Here is a 20,379-nt window from a genome sequence, read left to right on the forward strand (position 1 = left end):
CTGTCATGGACAATCAAAGTGGACTGAGAATAGTTAATAAACAACGTATTAGGTGTCCTATATGCAGTGCAGTTCATAGTAGGTATCACGAACTGACAGCATAACGGACTCTAAAGATTCCCTGACTGCATAATACAACACAATTATTACTAGCACAGGGACCCAGTCTGATGTTACTGGTAGCTTAACTACTCAGCGTAAATTTGTTATGAAAACTTCCAAGAACCAGAAGTCCTTTCGATGGATATCATTTATACTGTTAAGAATATAATTGAATTGATTACATCTTAACGACTATTCAGCAGAACAAAAGAATATCATTGTTGAACAGAGGTAGAAGGTATGTCCACTGCACGAGGTGTGGGTGTAGAAACTTCTGACCGAGACTCCGTAGATGGTAGATTTGGCGTATTTACACGGCGAATCTCTTCAACCATTTTCACCACGTCAGGCATCTTTGGTCTCTGATCCGGTATCCTTGCAGCACAAGCCATCCCTATTTGTAGCATCCCCACCATTTCTTCTTCTATGTTGGGATACCTCAACAGCTCTACATCAAACACTTCTGCAGTCCACTCCTCTCTAACAACAGAATTCACCCATCTAACCAAGTGGACAACCTGCTCACCTTCTGTGCTGTTTATGGGCGATTTCCCAGTCAGAAGCTCGAGTAGTAGCACCCCAAAACTGTAGACATCAGATGCATGGGTTGCTTTACGCGTGTCAGTTACTTCTGGTGCACGGTATCCAGTTGTTCTCATGGCAGGGGCAGGTATTGGACTCATCAATGTTGCCAAGCCAATATCAGATATGCATCCATATCCTTGTGAGTTGATGAAGATGTTTGAGGCTTTTATGTTTCCATGAACGAGTTTCCCTCCATGTTGTGAGTGGATGCGAGCAATGCCTCTCGCTGCACCAATTGCAATTCTCAAACGGCTATCCCAGTCTAAAGCACTTCTACCTTCCCCTCCTTTGCCTGCATAATTGACATGCAACAAGACGTATGGAGGTCTAATTATTGAATTCAACGTTTATTACAACTTAAAAGAAAAATGCTCCAGGAAAACAAATGAATATTAGCCAAAGCCAACCCATGTGGCAGACTTATTGTTTCACCGACTTAGAAGTAGTTTTGATTCATTAATGCACAGGCAGGGACAAATTTTAATTTAGAACATCCCTAACGACATACTTCTAGGGTTTAATTCTAATACTACTAGTTAGGCTGACATGTTGATAGAGAGACTACGTAGGATGACAGAACAGTTTGTCCAAGTATGACTCTGTTTGGAAGATCTTATTAACAACTTATTTGGGCATGTCTCATTACTTGTACAAAGTATTCAGAAAAGCTTATGAAAATAACTGAAGATATATCCGTAACTTGGGTTCAGATTATTCCAATAAGTTCTCCAAGATAACTTACGAAAATAGCTTACAAAAATCTATTTGGTGTTATTTCTGTTTTAATTATTAATCCAGCTTATACGTTATTGCTTACATGCTAAATACCTATTCAATAAGAACTCAACTATGTTGTTTATGCAAACAGGCACCTAGTGGTATAGGCTTGGGCTTGCTGAACAAAAGAATTCTTATTATATGATGCAGAAAGCTAAATTCCTATTATGTTCTAAATTAAAATTTGTCCCTGCCTGTTGGAAAAAGTGTGAGAAACTGAAGATAATATAACTGTAATGTTTTAGACAAGGGAAAAGGTTCAATATACCATGTAACATTGCAGAGACGCTGCCTTGTTGATAGTAATCATATACTATGAGTTTCTCCTCCTTTGAGTAGTAATATGCCCTAACTGCATCCACATTGTCGTGCTTTATTCTCCCCACCACCTCCATCTGCTGTTCAAAATCTCGTTTTCCAACAGTGACCTCCTTCAACCTCTTGACCACCACAGTGGTTGCATCCTCTAGAGCAGCCTTATATGTCATGCCAAAGGTACCTTTGCCAAGAATCTCAGCAGATGCTCTCAACAGGTCCTCTAGATCAAATGCAAGATTGCTACCCTCAAAGAAGACAATTTTATTGTTTTTGTCTTGACTTCCGGAAGATTCTGTTTTCAGAGAGGTTTGTTTATTCTGGGATTTCGTTGGTTGCACATCCACATCTGCATTCTGATAGCAGCACACAATCAAGAAACCTGCAATCACCACAAACCCCAGCACGGAAGCACCAATGATGATACCCAACAATGCAGGTTCGCTGAGTCCTTTGGATTTTTCCCCTGGAGGAACCTCCGGTGGTTCCACAGGAAAGGCCGGAGGAAGTGCTGTTGCTGATGTAAGATTGTTACCAGCAAAGGCTGAACTAGGAAATCTAATAAGAGATTTAGGCACAACCCCACTAAGGTTATTGTAGGCTAAATTCAGCTCCTCCAGGCTAGGAATATTGAGATCAGGAATCTCACCCGTAAGGGAGTTGTTGGCAAGGACTAATGAAGTGAGATGAGTGAGATTTGAAATTGAAAAAGGGATACTCCCATTAAAATAATTGTTGGATAAATTGACAACACTGAGATTATTCCAAACTGAAAAATCCAATGGTAGTGGCCCGGAAAACTTGTTAGATTGAAGATAGAGGCTGGTCAAATTTTTCAGCTCAGAGAAACCATCAGGGAAAGGGCCTGATATACCATTTGATCTGAGACTCACAATCTCAAGTGCTGAGAGGCGACTCAGAGTGTTGGGTGGGATTGGACCACTCAAACCAGCTCCTGGCAATCGAAGGGCTGTGACCCGAGACTCGTCAGAGTTGCAAGTCACTCCTCTCCAGCTTTGGCAAACAGAAGTGTTCTCTTCCCAGTTGACATGAGGAGAGTGATTCATGCTGTCAAGGAAATCAAGCAGCGCCTGCTTATCCTCCACTGGTTCAGCCAGAACACCAACCAACACTGTTGAAAAAATGTAGAAAAGGGCCAGCTTCTTGTCCATTTTCTGGATTGATGAGAGACGAAGATCAACAGCTCAACACAACCTGGATGCAAACTAAGACCTATCGGGATATTGATAACCTTTACAAGAAACCAAACTGGAGTAACATCGAAGGATTAGTTACAGAATTAATAAACAGTATTTTCAATATATACGCAAACCCGAACCAAAGACAACGTCTACAAGACATGTTGAATACACAGTGTGCATTTTACTATGCTGAGTATATCTATTGGGTCAAAATAAGCAGCTCATGTTTGACCAGGAAATTAACCTTAATAACAATTTTTTTTTGTTCACCTACTCGATTGTTTTCCTTAATGACTACAAAAAAAAAAACGATGCAAAACTAAACTTTGAAGCCAAAAGTCAGTTTAACAGGCAGCCAATAGCAACCCGGTGATGATGGCCAAGACTTTTGACAGTAGACAAACACACCATTATATGGAACCAATCAGAAACATGAACAGCAGAAATATTCTCCGTTTGTGTACACCAGAAAAGTATTAAAAATATTAAAAATTTGGGGTTTATTCTTTCCTTGCATTTTGGAAGTGATCCAAGTGAACACAGATAAAAAGGTGGAAGGTAGATATAGCATATAGAGAAAAAAATGGAATACTTACAACTCACTTCTTGATCCAAAAATTGAGGAAGCTAGTTAAAGATCCACAGACAGAGAGCACAATGTCCTCGAAAACCATGGTAGGAATCTTGAAGAACAAAGAACAAAGAACAAAGAAAGAGTGATAAATTGAGGAGTTAGCTAGAAAAGCAGTGGGTCCATGACCATATTAGATACATGTCCATCATGTGTTCAGGAGTAGTTAAGAGGAAGGAAATCCAAAATGGGGTCGTTGCAATGATGATGTATCGGTAGTGATGGTAGATGAGCTGTATTCGCTTGCGACAACAGCAGTGCCACATGCAATTCAATTGAAGCAAGAGAAACTCATTCGGTAATGATTTAGAAGCCAAAGATTACATATTATTTTATGCCGCACAAATTGCAGGGTGCATATGCGTTTTAGACTAATGAAACAAATTACAAACATGCAGGCTTATATATTTTTATGCAACTATATATATAATAATTCTGTCACTAACTCACACGGAGAAACTTCCCAGCCTAAATTAAAAGGAATGTGTACCTACCTGCTGCTTCTATCGCATTTCACGTACGGATATTACTTCAATCAATTATTACAGAATTCTTTGCTGGGAAGAATACAAATTGCAGAACTTCAGAAAAAATCTTATCATTTTTACTGTTCATCTTACTCTAAACACATCGACCCTTGAGAGTCATTAAATTTATAATCAACAAAAAATAAATACAATAAGCCACTTTGGCAACTGTTTAAATTCCATTTATAATTGATTTCGTAACCAAATTTAGCGCTGTGAAATAAATTGAAGTAATGAAAAAATCTCTTCAGGACAAGTACCATAAAGCAGCATATTATATAGAAAATATAAATATGTACTTTTTTAAGTACTGATATTTTATCCGGAAAAGAAAAAACGTAATGCTGTGCTTTTTATAATATGCTAATCCTTCCAATGCTATAAAGAAAACATTGAAGGAAAAATTAAATATATTTAATATTAAGAAGTTAAGGATTTATTTAGTAAGCGAGATCATTATAATATAAAAACTATTAAAAGTTTACATTATTTTTAGGTTAAATATGTTTTTGGTCCCTTAACTTTCAGTGAAAATTGGAATTAATCTTTCCTTAAAACTTTGGTCTAATTTAGTCCCTCAACTTTATAAATGTATGAATTTAGTCCTTTTAACCAAACTTTGTTAACTTTATTTGATGTTTCAAACACGTTTCTAAGTTAACATTGAAACAAAAATGTGTCAAACAGTGTAAACAACCCAAATGCTATCATGAAATGTGAAACATCAAATAAATCTAACAAAATTTCGTTAAAAGGACTAAATTCGTACATTTATAAAGTTGGAAGACTAAATTAGACCAAAATTTTGAAGATGGACTAATTCTAATTTTCATTGCAAATTAAGGAACCAAAAGCATATTTAACCCTAAATTTTTTTTTAAAATATTTTTACAGAACATAATGAGGTGCCGATGAGGTTTTATATACAAATTCATTGTTAACAAAATAATCAACTAATGTAATCGATTCCCAAACTTCTTATGATTATATTTATGTTAAAGGATTATCTATTCCCAAAAATGTATGTATTATACTGTTAATCTATTAAAAATATTTTTGCAACTGCATGGTTAAAAGATTTTTTTAGGAAAAATCTTTTTCCTAATAAATGTTTCAATATGTTTTAGTTATATTATTTATTGGGAGTAGAATAAAGTTTGTTAATAGTAAAAAAATATTAATAGTTTATAGTTCATAGTACCCACTTGCTAAGACATAACTTTAAAATAAAATGTAAATTGATGAATACTCTTCCACCGACGCAATACTGTACAAGTTACGTACATATACACAGTATACATACAGTAAAAATATTACAACGAAAATATCGGAAAATGTTGACATTGGCTAGTTGGATATTGACACCATGAGTACTATTATTTATATGTGTGTTTGTAACAATTTTATTATCACCATTTGCAGCCGTTGACCACTATTCATTATACATTAAATCGTAATGAACCAAATTATGAGTAAAATATTATACCAATAAAATGTAACTAATTTCTTCCTTTCTCTATTTTTTAAAGTTCTTAATTAGAATTTTATATACCGTGTAAATATGGTTATTTTTTGTGTATTAAAATAGATGTAAATGTAAGTTTACAAATTAAATCGTTATCTTTTGTACTCATATTAAATTGGGATGGTGATTAAAATCAAGTACTTATGCTATGTTGATCGTCTTAGCTAGAGTTTGTTCTCACAAGAAATCCAGTAATTGTTAGAGTATGAGTTTTTTTGGATAGTCATGACTATCGCAACCATGAGAAGTGACATGTTCGATATTTCCAACAATGAATAAAACAACATCATTTTTTGCTTTATATCAGAACTTTTATTTAGGTACCAACACATGTTATTTTGTTCTTCTTTCAAAATCTTTGATCAATGTACATATTTCAAATTGTTTTAATTGATGAACCGAAATCAAATTCATCTTTAATTATAAGTTATAAAGGTAACAACTTCAAAAGGTATATGCATAGTCCATTCAATTGTAGATTTTTTTTTAAAAAATTTGAAATATAATAATTAAAGTCGTTCAATTATTATAATCGTATTCTTTTAATTTATTATCAAATTTGCAAAACTTACTTTCTTTTAATATATAAAAATAGAATATATAATGATTTGTTCTCGTAACTAAAATCATTAACGTTACTTTATTTAAATTTAATTGACTTAATTACCACACATTTATTTATATATATGATAAAGTTATTTTTTAATAAATAAATTAAATATAGTTTCGCAATCAAATATTATTATTTAAATTTACAAAATAAAATATTTATATTAAATTTTAATTATATTTTCATAAACTTAAACTTATATAATAAATATATTTTATCTTTTTAAGGAGTCTCGTGCGAATGTACATATACTAGTTTGTAATTATGAAGACATCGTCAAATGATATGGTGACACCAATAGAATTAGGATGTCAACAGGTTCTATCAACGAGTAGGTTAAAAAGGTTTAGGGTTTTAAAATAATTTTAGAAAGTGGATTATTTTAGGGAAAACTTTCATGTATCCCTCTTAATTTCTAACATCCTTCCGACACCTAATTAAAAAATATAATATTTTTATTTTTCTACTTGGTTCATTCTAAATCATTTTATATTTTAATATAAAAGCCTTATTTTATTTATTTTCGTTGAGGTTGGATAAAAGCTTATGTGATTGTGTTATTTTATATAAACATTCATTTCAAAGAATATTATCGCACTACCAATTTATGTCTTGGAACTTAACCATGTACAACTATATTATACTTAACCAGAAAATTTCTAAATAATTGTCAATTTTAATGATAACAGATAATTAGTTATTATAATAATTAGTTTAAATATTAATTTATAAACTAAAAACTCTTAATAACTAAAATAAATTAATTTATAAACTAAAAACTTTTTAATAACAAAATAATGAACTTAAGACTGTCCAATAATTATAAGATGAATTAGCGTATTAAACATAGAATGCATCTAAAATATTTAATTTGAGATTATGAACTTTTTATCTTTATGTGTTCTCTCACTGTACATTTTACTTTTTAATGAAATATTTAAAAACAAAAAATAAGTATGTAGTTCATTAATTTATTATTGTTAAAGTGATTGGACAGAATACGTTTTGCGTGAAATTGGACAATAACTAAGATGATGGGTGAATTGCTTTCTTGTGTTTTAAAAATAATTTTCTTCTCTCTTACTTAACAAAATAAGATCAACAACAATAAAGAGTGTAGAGAAAGAGAGATTTGCATACGTAATTTTATATTGGTTCGAAAATCTTACGTCTAATTGTTAATTTCTAAAATAATAGATTAATTAATTCACTAATACAAACAAACCAAAACTTACAATCACAAAGATAAAAGTTAAGGTTTAGAAAAACACCTTTCTTGATGCACAAGAGATGAGACTCACTTTCTCTGACATCACAAGGGATGAATAATTCTTCTGAATCTTCACAAAAGATGAACACCTCCTCCGACACTCGAAGGATGACAACTACCTTAAAACACATCCTTTGACAAATAAAGGATAAACAATTCTTCTACATCTCATTTGACACGCAAAGGATGACAAGTTTTTCCTCAACAACACTTCAATAGCTCTGCCAACACCAAGTTTCCCAAGTCTCTAGAGAGTTTCACAAGATCTCTAGCTTTTACAAAGTATCTTTAGTGTTTTGTGTTCAAGAGTTCAAAGGAAAGTTCTTAAGTAAGAAATGAGAGTCTATATATAGACTCAAGCCCTCTTCCATGTTTCATTTTCAGCCTTTTTGACTATTTTAATCAATTAATTTAAGTTTTAATCGACTAATTCATAAAGGACAAAAGTAACGGTCAATTTAACGGCTAGAAAAACGGTTAAAAACTCTAACGGTCTGATTTAATCTATTATTTCAGGATTTAACCTATTATTCCAGAAACATTTTGGGTTTTCAGACTTTTGATGTAATAATCGATTATTCTAGCGTTAATCGATTATTCCGATGTTTTTTTTACTCTAAACACAATTTTACAATACTAAGTTATTACATAGAATCAAAAACCACTAAAATTCTAAGTCTTATACATCGAATTACACTAATTACAAAAGTTTTACAATACAATACAAGTTTTCAAATAATTTTCTTATTTCATAATTGTTCTTAACTTGATTTGAACACCATCAAAACTCCATTTTCATCATTTTACTAACACACTACTACTCAACCAAAAGTAAAAATAAATTGTTTTCATCACACACATTTTTAATATTTTAATTTACTCTCAACAATTTAAAATATTATTTATGATTTCTATACGAATCATCTTAACACGAGTACAAATATATTAAGTAATAAGAAATAAAGACAAAATTAAGGAAAATGAGTGAAAATTTATAATTAAAAAAAAAAGTATAGTAAAACTCCCACTTGCCTATATACTTGTAGTGGCCGAATCTTGTTGCAATTGTAATGAATAAAATATTATTTTTAATTGAACTGTGAATTTATTTTTAAAAGACATTAAGATTTTAGACATCAAATTTTATATACAAATTGTTAAGACAAAATTTATAATTTGAATTAAAAATAAGTTTAATTTATAATGGACTTAATTAAGTAAATCATAAATTTATGTACTTTTAATTGAGTTTGTGTATTCAATATTTGTATACTTAAGTTTTACCACTTTATTTATTTATTAATTAAATGACGTAATTACTATCTTATTTTATAATAAGTCTTCACATGATATAAAATATAAGATTTTATGATTAATATAAAATAAAATTAAAACAATAAAAAATACTTATTGTTTTTATTAATTATACTATTATTCTATTAATTATAAAACTTCACATTTTTTAATAAAAAAACATAAAAACAAAATAATTGAAAAACACAAAATAATCACAAAGATTCTCACGGTTTCTAATAAAAAAGAATAAAAATATCAATCATGTTGATAAATTAAACAATAAAAATGCAATTAAAAAGTAATTTTTTTTAAGTATCAATAAATAAATAAAAAATTAATAAAAATTGAAGTAAAAATATTAAAATTAAATTTATTTATGAAAAGAAATAATAAAACCTAATTAAACTTTAAATATAGTACTAGAATACTATAACCTTATAAACTTTGTCCTTACGTAAATTGAGAAATATCAAAAGTCAGCCTATGATGTTTTCTTAAGGCAATATATAGCGTTGGCCACGTGCACCAACCCTTCTCATGGGAATATGGGCAGAGGTTGTTGTGGTTGTAACAACCAAAAACAATAACTCTGGAAGCATGTATCTATGTATGTAGATAAGGGAAAATTAAAAAAGAAGTAAAATAATATGCATGCATTTATTGTAATATAATAGAATTGGTGACTCCTGGGTGCTGCATGGGACATCTTACAGGTCAAACGCTGCAATCTTCATTCTGCACTTCCCCACACATCTCAAAAGGAATAAACTAATTTCTTAAAGAAAATTGCCTCCATCCACAACAATACCTATTAAGTGATTGGTTTATTTATGAATAAATATAGCTGCTTTACACCACATATACTGACAATTTCCAGTATTATTGCACTATTATTACGTTCCTCATCGTAGCCATTGCTGTGAGCCAAACATCATTCTTGAAAACAAAATGTATGGGTGGAACTATAAGACAACGGAGATGACGACATATCTAAAAATTAATTAGAAAGTTATATATATATATATATATATATATATATATATATATATATATATATATATATATATTTCACTAGTACGATGATTATTTTCGTCTATAGGTAACAATTCTTGAACTGAGACATATAAAGGTAAGACAAAAAGTCTACTATTTTATGCCTCGATTATGAACCGAGGCAAAAAGGTATAGGATTTTGTCTCAGTTCAAAAGAATCGTTATAATAGGTTTTTCATTTTTTTTTGGAAGGACTTTACGTCTCAGTTCCTTTTGAACCGAGGTAGTACGTTGTCCTTTACTGCCTCAATTGGAACCAAAACCAACCGAGACAATAGAGTGTTTCTAATTTTTTTATTTTTGCTTTTTCGCCAGACTTTATGTCTCGATTGTGGTCTGAACCGATGTCGTAGAAGGTTTTCTGTCTCGATTATGGTTACAACTGAGACGTATTCCCCTATTTTTTTTTTTAGAATAGGTATGTTTCTGCAACATTCCCAACTACAGAAACAGACCTACATATAATTTTACAGCTAGAACAGTCCAGAAGCATATATTTTGAATAAAAATTATATTTTAAAACATAAATGCATTCAATCTAATCATAAATCAATTTCTTAGAAGCATAAATGAATCCAAATCAACTTTGAAGTATGAATAAATCCAATTTACAAAGTTAAACTAATAATAATGTACAAAAGCATAAAACAACTTAGAAGCATAAACATAGAACTTACTATATCCTAATATCTACTACATACTATTATATAGTTGAATTACATATTTAGCCAATGTTTTTCTCACGAGTTTAAGTGACTTCTCTAAAATTGGAGTAACCATGTTGAATCTTTGTATAAAACACAATGATTTCATTTAGTGTATATGAAATCTAAACTATAGAGAAAATAAAATTCAAACCTAAATATTACCATTTCCCATCCACGGTAATGTGCACGAGTAGTAGTCATCATCCAATACATGACTTAGTAACCACACTCATATGACCCGATTTGTCTATTACACTACAATATATCGTCATAATTATAAAATGTTAAGTAACATCATTAGAATGATACAAAATGTAACAAAGTATGGACTAAAATACCAAACCTTAAGGTTCACTCATCCAAGCATTTTAGCTGTAGCAGTAGATCTCCCAAACAACATCATATGTGTTGCAAAGGAACTATTAAAAAAAATGTTTTAGCATACATTTATATGATAAAGAAAGTTGAAACATATGAGGTTCTTACCAATCTACTACATGTCTAAGAGGGTTGGGAGGAGACTTGTGCAATGAACAAAACCATACCCTCGATCCGTACGCATGTTTACTGAAATTGTTTACACAATTTCAATAATCTTGAAGGATCACTTTGATCGTGTTTGTGTTCAAGGTGTGACCCTATCCCATTCAAGAAGATTCACTTTTTTTAGTTTATTAAAACATATCAATTTTAAACAACATATCTAAAATTTCACAAAATTTTGCCTGCATTTTGCATTGGTCTTCAGGTTACACGAAATGAAAGTGATTATAAATCACAATCAAATATGCACCCGAAGATCAATACAAAACACAACTGCAAAATTTCATTAAATTTAAGACATGTATATTAAAATTGATGTGTATTAATAAACTATAAAAAAGTTATTACTCTTCTTAAACTGTTTAGCCGGATAATTTAAGATTCAATACTTGTAAATTATTATTACCATCTCCCCTCTATTCATTTGTAAAATGTACATTTATTCAAAAAAATTTGGAGATAGTAAATAATTTTTGTTTTAAATCTCAAACGGGAATCTAAAGCTAATTCACAACACTGATATATATTCAAGTAAACAAATAATTACATATGCAACATGCAATATATTCAAGCAAACAAATAATTAAATGTTCATATTAAAAGAAAATTTTTTAAGAATATATGAACCTGGAAGCGCGAATCCTGGTCAACAATGAAGAATGTCCACATTTTAGAAGCTATAAAACCTCACAACAAAAATACAATATCTACACAAAAACAAACAACACATTAGTTTGTCTCATGATTTATAACCTTAAAGTTTATTTCATCATCAAATCAACCAATTTAATAAAAACAAATAAAAATTGCATTCCCTAATTTCTATAATTTCTATACTCCTAATAGTATATCCCTAATTTCTAAATCAACTCATCTACGTTATCAACTCATTTACATTATCAACAAATTTAATAAAAATAATTTAAAATTTTATTCCAATATAACTTCTATATCCCTAACTCAAAAGTATACAACAATTATAATTATTAAGCAATTTAATACAAACAAAATTCATTCAACATTGCACAAAACATAATCTAATTCAAAATAAATATACAAAAACCAATTAATTTACTATCAAATACAAACATTTTAAAAAATGGAGAGGGTTCAAGAACTTACCACGTGCACGCACCAAGAAGAAGGCGACAAGTGGTGGTGACAATGTAGGGAGGTCGAGATGGCGACATATTCAATGGTGCACCGGCAACGGAGATGGAAGCAAAGGCGCCAAACAGAGGGATAAACGTCGCGGAGGAAACAACCAAAATAGTTGGCGGTGGTGACCACATGGAGAGGACGAAACGAGGACGGCAAACGACGGTCACCGACGATGGAAGCAAACGTGATGAACAAGGAAGAAGTTCGCGCATGGGTTTTTCTTTCGCGTAGAGAAGAAGATGAACAGGGAAGAATGGTTTTGTTTTGCGATTTCTGAAATTTAAATAGGTTACTGCCTCGGTTCTCCCCTTAACCGAGGCAATATCCCCCTTACTACCTCGGTCAAAGTTGCAACCGAGGCGTAAACCCTCGAGAAAAAAAAAATATAAATAGCTATATGCCTCAGTTACCTTTCGAAGCATAAACACAATATTGCCTCGGTTGGAGGACAACCGATGTCATAGAGCCCGTGACAGAACAATGTTTTTCAATGGATACGATCCAAATTCAATTTGTCAACCTCTACTGCCTCGGTTGGTCAAAGAACTGAGACAGTAGCCCTATAGCAGACTAGTTGTTAGGTGAAAAAATCTGTTTGCAGGTGGGCAGTAGTCTTTTCTGCCTCGGTTGTTCTTAGAACCGAGACAGTATCCCTATATCAGAAAAGCTGGTAGGTGAAAATTCCCATTTGTAGGTTTGCAACAGAGTTTTCTACCTCGATTGTACTCAGGATCAAGACAATATCCCCCTTTAGACATTGGTTCCTGAACAACTAAGACATATACTTTCATAAAAACTACGAAAATACCACCGTACTTTTATACGTTTTGGTTTCTATAAAACTGAGGCACGTTCTAAAATTTTTTTTTACTAGTGATTGTTTTTTGTTTTTTGATTATTGAGATTTTTGAACTAATCAATAATAATAGATTACCTTTTTATTCATTAGATATTTATATTGCCTTGTGAAATGTAGTGGAAATGTTATATTTAAAATATATACATTATTCTAGATATTTTTTGATTTTTAGGTTTTCGTTTTATGCCAAAACGAATTATGTTTGTTTTTTTTTTAAAAAAGAACAACTCTAAAATTTACGTCTATCAATGTATTACCAGATGAAAGTTTTGGAAAATAATAAAAAAAATACAAATTTTACGTCTCTAAATATCTAACATAAATTTATTTGTTATATAGACACTAAATCTATATCTAATACTTTATAAAAAATAAATTTATGTGTCCTACAATTACGTCTGATCTAAATTAAACGTAAAATATTTAAAATATTTGACTGAAAATTCTTTTCTTTGTAGATAAATAAATAATTATTTTTATCTTTTTCATGATATAATTCAAATATTATTTCTATCTTTTGAATAATATAATTGAAAAAAAATATATATATATACATATATATATATATATATACATATATATATATATACATATATATATATATATATACATATATATATATATATATATATATATAAAAGAAAAATTACATCAAATAACAATGCAAAAGTCATTTTTAACTTATAAAAAGAATTTTGAGATTGTACAATTTGAGAAAAGTAAAAATAAAATTTAATTTATATAGAGGTGCAGGGGAAATTTTCCGGAGGTGCATAGAGCCCAACATAAAACCTACCACATAACACTAGCCCATCAAACAATCAGGATTCAAAATTTGAGAAGTTGTTGTTTTCACCCCATTATTTACTACTACACTCTCTCTATCTTTTCTTTTTCTTCTTTCAATTTAACCGTATTTACCAATTTTTCTTTAGGATTCACACTCCACTTCTCTACCCTTTTTCCTTTCTAACCACTGAGATACAAAATTTATTTGGATTGGGATATTCTGTTTGGACTCTTTGGACATTTTAAAGAATTACAAAAACATCAATGTAGGGAGAGTTTCGGAATTCTAGTAAAATAAATTATGAGCCTTTAGATAGTACATTTAATTACAACAACAACAAAAAAACTATATAAGGCTTCATAAAAGTTACAAGGTCTGATTTGTTTGTATAAATGTATTAATATAAGTTATTACAAAAAAAAAAATAACCACTTTTAATATAAGACTCAATATTTAATAAAACTTATATTTCTCATTTTTTCCTTTTTTTTCTATCATTTATTACTTACTTATTCTTCAAAATATCACTCTGCTGTCTTCGGACCATCTTCCTTTTATTCAATTATTCTTTCCTTTTAACATGGTTTTATGAATTAATCTTTAGTTTTCAATGCCATACATATCATAAGTGAGAATTGATGATTGATATACTAATCAAGACTATATATTGTGACACATTGCGCAATATTTTATCCATTCATTTCACTTGTTTAAGTTTAAATCATTAACTTTTTATAAATTAATTGATAATTTCACTTACCTTTTTTTAAAAAAAAAAATAGATATATTTTGTGTTGTTTATTGTTATTAGAGTAGGTGCCAAAACTAAAGTAATTTTCATCATCAGTCAAAGAGAATTATATTAGTTTTTTTTTTTTTTTCAAATGCACACACTCTTTATAAGATATTATTAACTTTACTTGTAATTATTGATGGAGTTTTATAAGATATTATTAACTTTACTTGTAATTATTGATGGAGTGTTTTTTAACAAAAATCGATTAAATCATATTTGAAATAAATTTATCCTTTAAAAAAATCTAAAGTTAAACAAGATAGTGTTTGATGTATATGAATACGATTTTTACCTTAATTTTTACTTTGGAGTACTAAAATGATTACATACATCCACTTTTTTACTTCATTCATTTTAATGATTAATGTGTGATAGTGATATTTGAAAGACTCAATTATATCTGACGAGAGAAAAGAATATGAGAAGTGAGATCGTTCAAATTGTGAGTTTGATAATAATTAAGCGCGATATTCCAGATATATTTCAAAGTGTTATATATAAAGAAATTACAAGTGTTAAAGATTTTCTTATTGAAATTGAAAAATGTTTTGCGAAAAGCGATAAGGTAGAAACAAGTACGCATTTTCAGAGCTTGATTTTCATGAAGTATAAAAACAAAGAAAACGTGAGATAGTACATCATGGAGATGTCGATCATTGCTTTACAACTTAAGGCATTCAAACTATTGATAGGGGGAACACATGTTAGCCAAACCCACTCCTTCACGTGTGTTTTTGATCATGACAACACAGTTAATAAAGCACATGTGTGTGTACTGTGTGACATAGTTATATATGCCTATGCTTACTGTGAGATTTGCGCATGCATATTTATGGACATATTGTGTTAATTATTGCATATGATTGTGTTTATAACATGATCATATATGTGTATGCATAATATGTTTTGGAAATGGAAAAACCACATGCACAAAAGCATATTTGCATGACTTAATCAATTACAATGTTGTGTTAATCAATTAAGGTCATCAGACAACTTTAGCTTTTAAACTGTGACAAAGCAACAAGTTTTGAATCGATTATGTTAGTTGTTAAATCGATTAAAACTCGTGTGTTTGCACAAATATTTTTCAAGTGTGATGTGATGGATTTTGAGAAGAAAAGTTTTCAAAAATATGCTAAGTGTTGAAGCTTAATTGATTACATGAATAATGTATTCAATTAAGTCTCTTAAAGATTTGAATATTGTTTCATGCTTGTCATAACTATCTTAACGGTCATATTTTTGAATATGTTCACTAAGCATTAAATGCAAATCAATTACATTAATTGAACATTCAATTAATTGCTTTGACTGTTATTAATCTGTTATAAGAGTTTAATGTAACCGATTAAATTAATAGCGTAATTGATTAAAATGCATTATAGTTGACTAACTCTATATATAGACACAATGATTGAATTTCTGTAAGTAAGAGAATGGAGTTTAACATTTTCATATTTGTTTCAGATTAAGTAGCAAAGTCTTACATAAGTGATCAAACGCTCCAAGAAACAAGGATTGTTGTGGTGATTTACATTAGTAAGTTAGAGAGGTGATTTACGTTTTCACATTGTGGTCGTTCTAAAGCCCATGTTGTAAAAACTCAGATCTTTATAGTGGATTTGGCTTTCAATCTCGGATTGATTGGAAGGACACTAGATGTAGGCAATATTGGCCGAACCAGTATAAAACTCAGAGTTTGAATTTTTCTTCTCCTTATCTCTTTGTATTAATCGATTACACTTTGTACTTATTCAAATATGCATATTGTTACATTGCATATGCTTTTGCTTACTGTTCAAGAAAATTAAAGACTTATGGTATTTGCGAAAAAGATTTCAAAAGCTATCAATTTTATAAAACAACAATTCACCCCCCTCTTGGTGTGAGAAACAAAGCACATCTTTTCTAACACAAACTTTAGTTGTCAGAAGACTTACTTGTAAACTTTGTTTTGATCTCTCTTCCTTTACAGTTTAGACAATTTAATGTTGGGTTAAATATGTTTTTAGTCCCTATACTTTGGGACGATTTTGGTTTTAGTCCATTTTCAAACTAAGGTACAATTTAGTCCTTCAACTTTAGAAAACTCTGGTTTTAGTCTTTTTTACCAATTTTTTTTAACTTTATTTGTTGTTTCAAACATGTTTCTCAGTTAACATTGAAGCAAAAATGTGTCAAACAGTGTAAACAATCCAAATGCTATAATGAAACGTGCTTGAAACAACAAATAAAGTTAAAAAAATTTGGTAAAAAGGACTAAAACCAGAGTTTTCTAAAGTTGAAGGACTAAATTGTACCTTAGTTTAAAAATGGACTAAAACCAAAATCGCCCCAAAGTATAGGGACTAAATACATATTTAACCCTTTAATGTTTCATATAACTTTAAGAAGAAGAAATGGTTTCTTAATGAGCTCATCTCATATTGCATACAAGAAGATGAGAAATTGAAGCAAGAAAAGGCTAAAAGTGCTTATTTATCCAATACCTCTAATGACAAAGGCAAAAGGAAAAAAACTGAGAATTCAAAGAATAAAGTTGCTAAATGTCCACCATAAAAGAAACAAAAACAGTCCGATAAATGTTTCTTTTGTAATAAAGTTGGACACATAAAGAAGGATTGTATAAAATATCATGTTTGACGTGCAAAGAAAGCATTGCCTAAGCTAGTAACCAATTGATTTTGAAAGATAGATCTATGTTGGAGATGAAAAATCGATAGAAATGGAAGTTATATGATGTTTTAGATTATTATTGCGTACTAGTTTTTTATTTGGATTTGAAGGACACTTTAGTTGTATCATCATTTAGGTGAAATTTGATTTGATTTTGTTTATTTGAGCAAATTATGTTAATTTTGTTCGTTTGGCAATAATGCAGTTTTGCTAGAACCAATTTATTTTTGGCTAATGATAATCAACATATGCTTGATACAGTGGCTTCCTATAGTGAATTCTTAAATATAGAATTGCATGGTACCAAGCATAAAATTGACTTCACAAACCTTGTTGTTTGTATTGAATGCGTTACAAGTAAACAAACCTAAACAATAAGATCAAGGCCTATAATATCTATGATTCCAAATTAAAGATATACTTTTGAGATGAGAACAACCACATTCTTTGAGGATATTGAGTTTAGGGGGAAGAATACGATTAGAGGAAGAATCAACGAAAATTCCAAATATGATTCGTACAGTTGCTTATAATGAAGTAAGTTCAAAACCTGTAAAGAATAAACTCAAGATCTTCAAAAACCTATATTTTATGAGGAGTATAAGCCTATGCAAGACAATAAGATTTGGGAACTTGTCCCATTACCATAAGGTGTGAAACCCATTGGTAGTAAGTGAATAGTTAAGATCGAGGGGGATTCTAAAGGTAATGTGGAGATGTATAAGGTTCGTCTTGTGATGAAGGGCTATACCAAAAATAAAGGGATTTCTTTTAAAGAGACTTTCTTTCCAGTTTGATTGAAAGACTCTTTTAGAACAATCATGGATCATGTTGAATATTATGCTTTGGAGCTTCATCAAATGGATGTCAAGATGATGTTGAATCATGGATCATGTTAAATATTCATTTATAGGCTAAAACAAGCATCTCATAAATGGTACCACAAATTTCATCAAGTAATTATCTCATTTGGTTTTGAGATGAATTATTTTATTGTGTGTATCACAAATTCAATGGGAGCAAGAACTTTTTCCTAGCTTGGTATGTTGATGACATACTTAAAAGATTTAGCATGAAAGATAATAGATTAAGGGATTCTCTAGTTGCTAAGGGAGACAAGGTCAATCTCAATCAAGGCCCAAAAGGAAATTCGTAAACTTAGGAAATGCAGAAGATTCCCTATGTTTTAGTTGTAAGGAGTCTGATGTATGCCTAAGTATGTATGCGTCTAGATATAACATACATAGTTGAGGTTTTAGGCAAATATCTAAACAATCCAACAATGGATAATTGGAAAACAGACGAAAGAGTTATGAGGTACTGTTAAGTGCTTGACAAGTGTACCAGATCGTTATCAAGTAATATAAAACGGGTAAGTTCGAGTATCGTTTCCTAAAGGACTCTTAGGCCTTAACTTTCATGTAAACCAATTGCATAAGACTTAAGAAGAAATTAATTTTAGGGTTTGGATGCAAGACGAAATTAAACATGCAAGATGCAGTGAATCAATTGGCTAGAAGAAACTATGGATGAATGGAGTTGTTGGGGTTTACAATTTCACCTTATCCACCCTCTTATATTTACTTTTCTTATCTACTTTGCTTATTTATCATATTGTCATGCAAACTTTCTTAGTCTACCCTATACTCAATCTCTTGGCGAAAAAAGCCTATTACTAATTACTGGCTTGCTATCTCTAGCCTCCCCTAGTAACTAATAATGCATGATAAACGGAAGCAAAATACAATTGATCGTCCTATCCCTATCTCTAGACGGTATTAGCATAATCAAGGAATTTACCCCAGTTCATGACATTACTGTGCGTCTCCGTATCAATAAAGACAAACAACATTTACCGAATGAGTTAAACGATAAAAGCATTAAGCAGAGGTAAGGAACCCAACAATTGATAAAGTAAGCATATGCAAGCATATAAAGAAGATAAGAATTTTGATATAAGAGAGTTTCAAAATATTACATTATTCCCCAACAACCTAGGGTTTAGTTCACCATGGACATGGTGAAACTAGATGTAAAATAATGAAAGAATGGAAGAATAAACCCTAATTTGGTAGATTGGAGCCTAAGCATCCAAGGAACCTCCTCCAAGGTGTGTAGAACAACACTGGACGTCTTTGTCTACCAAAAGATTGCTTTGGAAATCGCACTAGGTCTATTTATAGACCAAAAAAGTAACAAAATTTAAGCCCAAGCCCAAACAGATCATAAAAATCGTAGAAAACAAGTACAGATTCGCGTTCCCGACGCTTAATTTGACCGCTCAGTGGATTGCCTCCAAGCCGTCGGACGCTCAGCGGTCAATTCTGGCACTCAGCGCCACCGCTCAACGCCCAAAACTGTTGCTCAGCGGTTTGGTCAACATTCTGGTCAACTGGTTGGCTTTTCTGGTTGATTGGTTGACTTTTCTGGTTTACTGGTTGACTTTTCTGCATTCTGGTTGACTTTTCTACACTGCAACCATTTGATCTTCAACCTTTCTTTAAATTCATTCCAAAAACCTACAAAATCAAGGTAAACCAAGCATAAAACCAAGAAAACCAAATTTGACTCTCTTATTCTCTAACTTAATAAAAATGCATGATTTCAAGCTAATTCTAAGAGATAAAGGGTATGATTTAATATCAAAATTAAGTATGAAAATAACAGTTTTTCAACCATTATCAGGTATTTCAAAAGAACAAATGTTTATAAGCTCACATATAAAAGGTCAAACCAATAAGATATCATTGGGTATTTTGACTTAATTTTGCAAACGCCAATATAGTTTAAGATCCACTTTAGGTTATATTTTCATTCTAGCTAGTGGTGTAGTTTTTTGGCTTAATGTTAAGCAAACCCTTACGACTTCATTCAATATGATTGCAAAATTTGTAGCATGCTATGAGTCATCAAATCAAGGAATATGACGAAGTTTTTTGTCACATGGTTGC

At 30.7% G+C, this 20,379-nt stretch overlaps 1 protein-coding gene across 3 annotated transcripts; it reads right to left on the minus strand.

Annotated features, from left to right (window-relative positions):
• Positions 1-6: 6 nt before the first annotated feature.
• On the minus strand, positions 7-3,943 carry LOC106778903 (probable inactive receptor kinase At4g23740). 3 transcript variants are annotated; one of them, XM_014666903.2, is made up of 3 exons: positions 3,585-3,943; positions 1,733-3,048; positions 7-979 (listed from the first exon to the last, which is right to left on the minus strand). In XM_014666903.2, the coding sequence occupies exons 2-3, from the start codon at positions 2,949-2,951 to the stop codon at positions 318-320; spliced, it is 1,881 nt and encodes a 626-aa protein (XP_014522389.1). In that variant the 5' UTR covers positions 2,952-3,048; positions 3,585-3,943; the 3' UTR covers positions 7-317. The 3 variants fall into 3 exon arrangements, with proteins under 3 accessions (XP_014522389.1, XP_022632078.1, XP_014522387.1); XM_022776357.1 differs by having other exon boundaries at positions 1,733-2,994; positions 3,578-3,943; XM_014666901.2 differs by having other exon boundaries at positions 3,578-3,943.
• Positions 3,944-20,379: the final 16,436 nt, after the last annotated feature.

This window comes from Vigna radiata, unplaced genomic scaffold (assembly GCF_000741045.1).
Source record: "Vigna radiata var. radiata cultivar VC1973A unplaced genomic scaffold, Vradiata_ver6 scaffold_183, whole genome shotgun sequence".
NCBI lineage: Eukaryota > Viridiplantae > Streptophyta > Magnoliopsida > Fabales > Fabaceae > Vigna > Vigna radiata.

What these genes read in the sequence shown, in the direction of transcription:
- LOC106778903 (XM_014666903.2), bottom strand. Translation starts at nt 2,951, where the DNA reads ATGGACAAGAAGCTGGCCCTTTTCTACATTTTTTCAACAGTGTTGGTT. An exon ending in CGTCTCTGCAATGTTACATG is followed by an intron (nt 980 to 1,732) that starts GTATATTGAACC and finishes TCAATTATGCAG; the next exon opens with GCAAAGGAGGGGAAGGTAGA.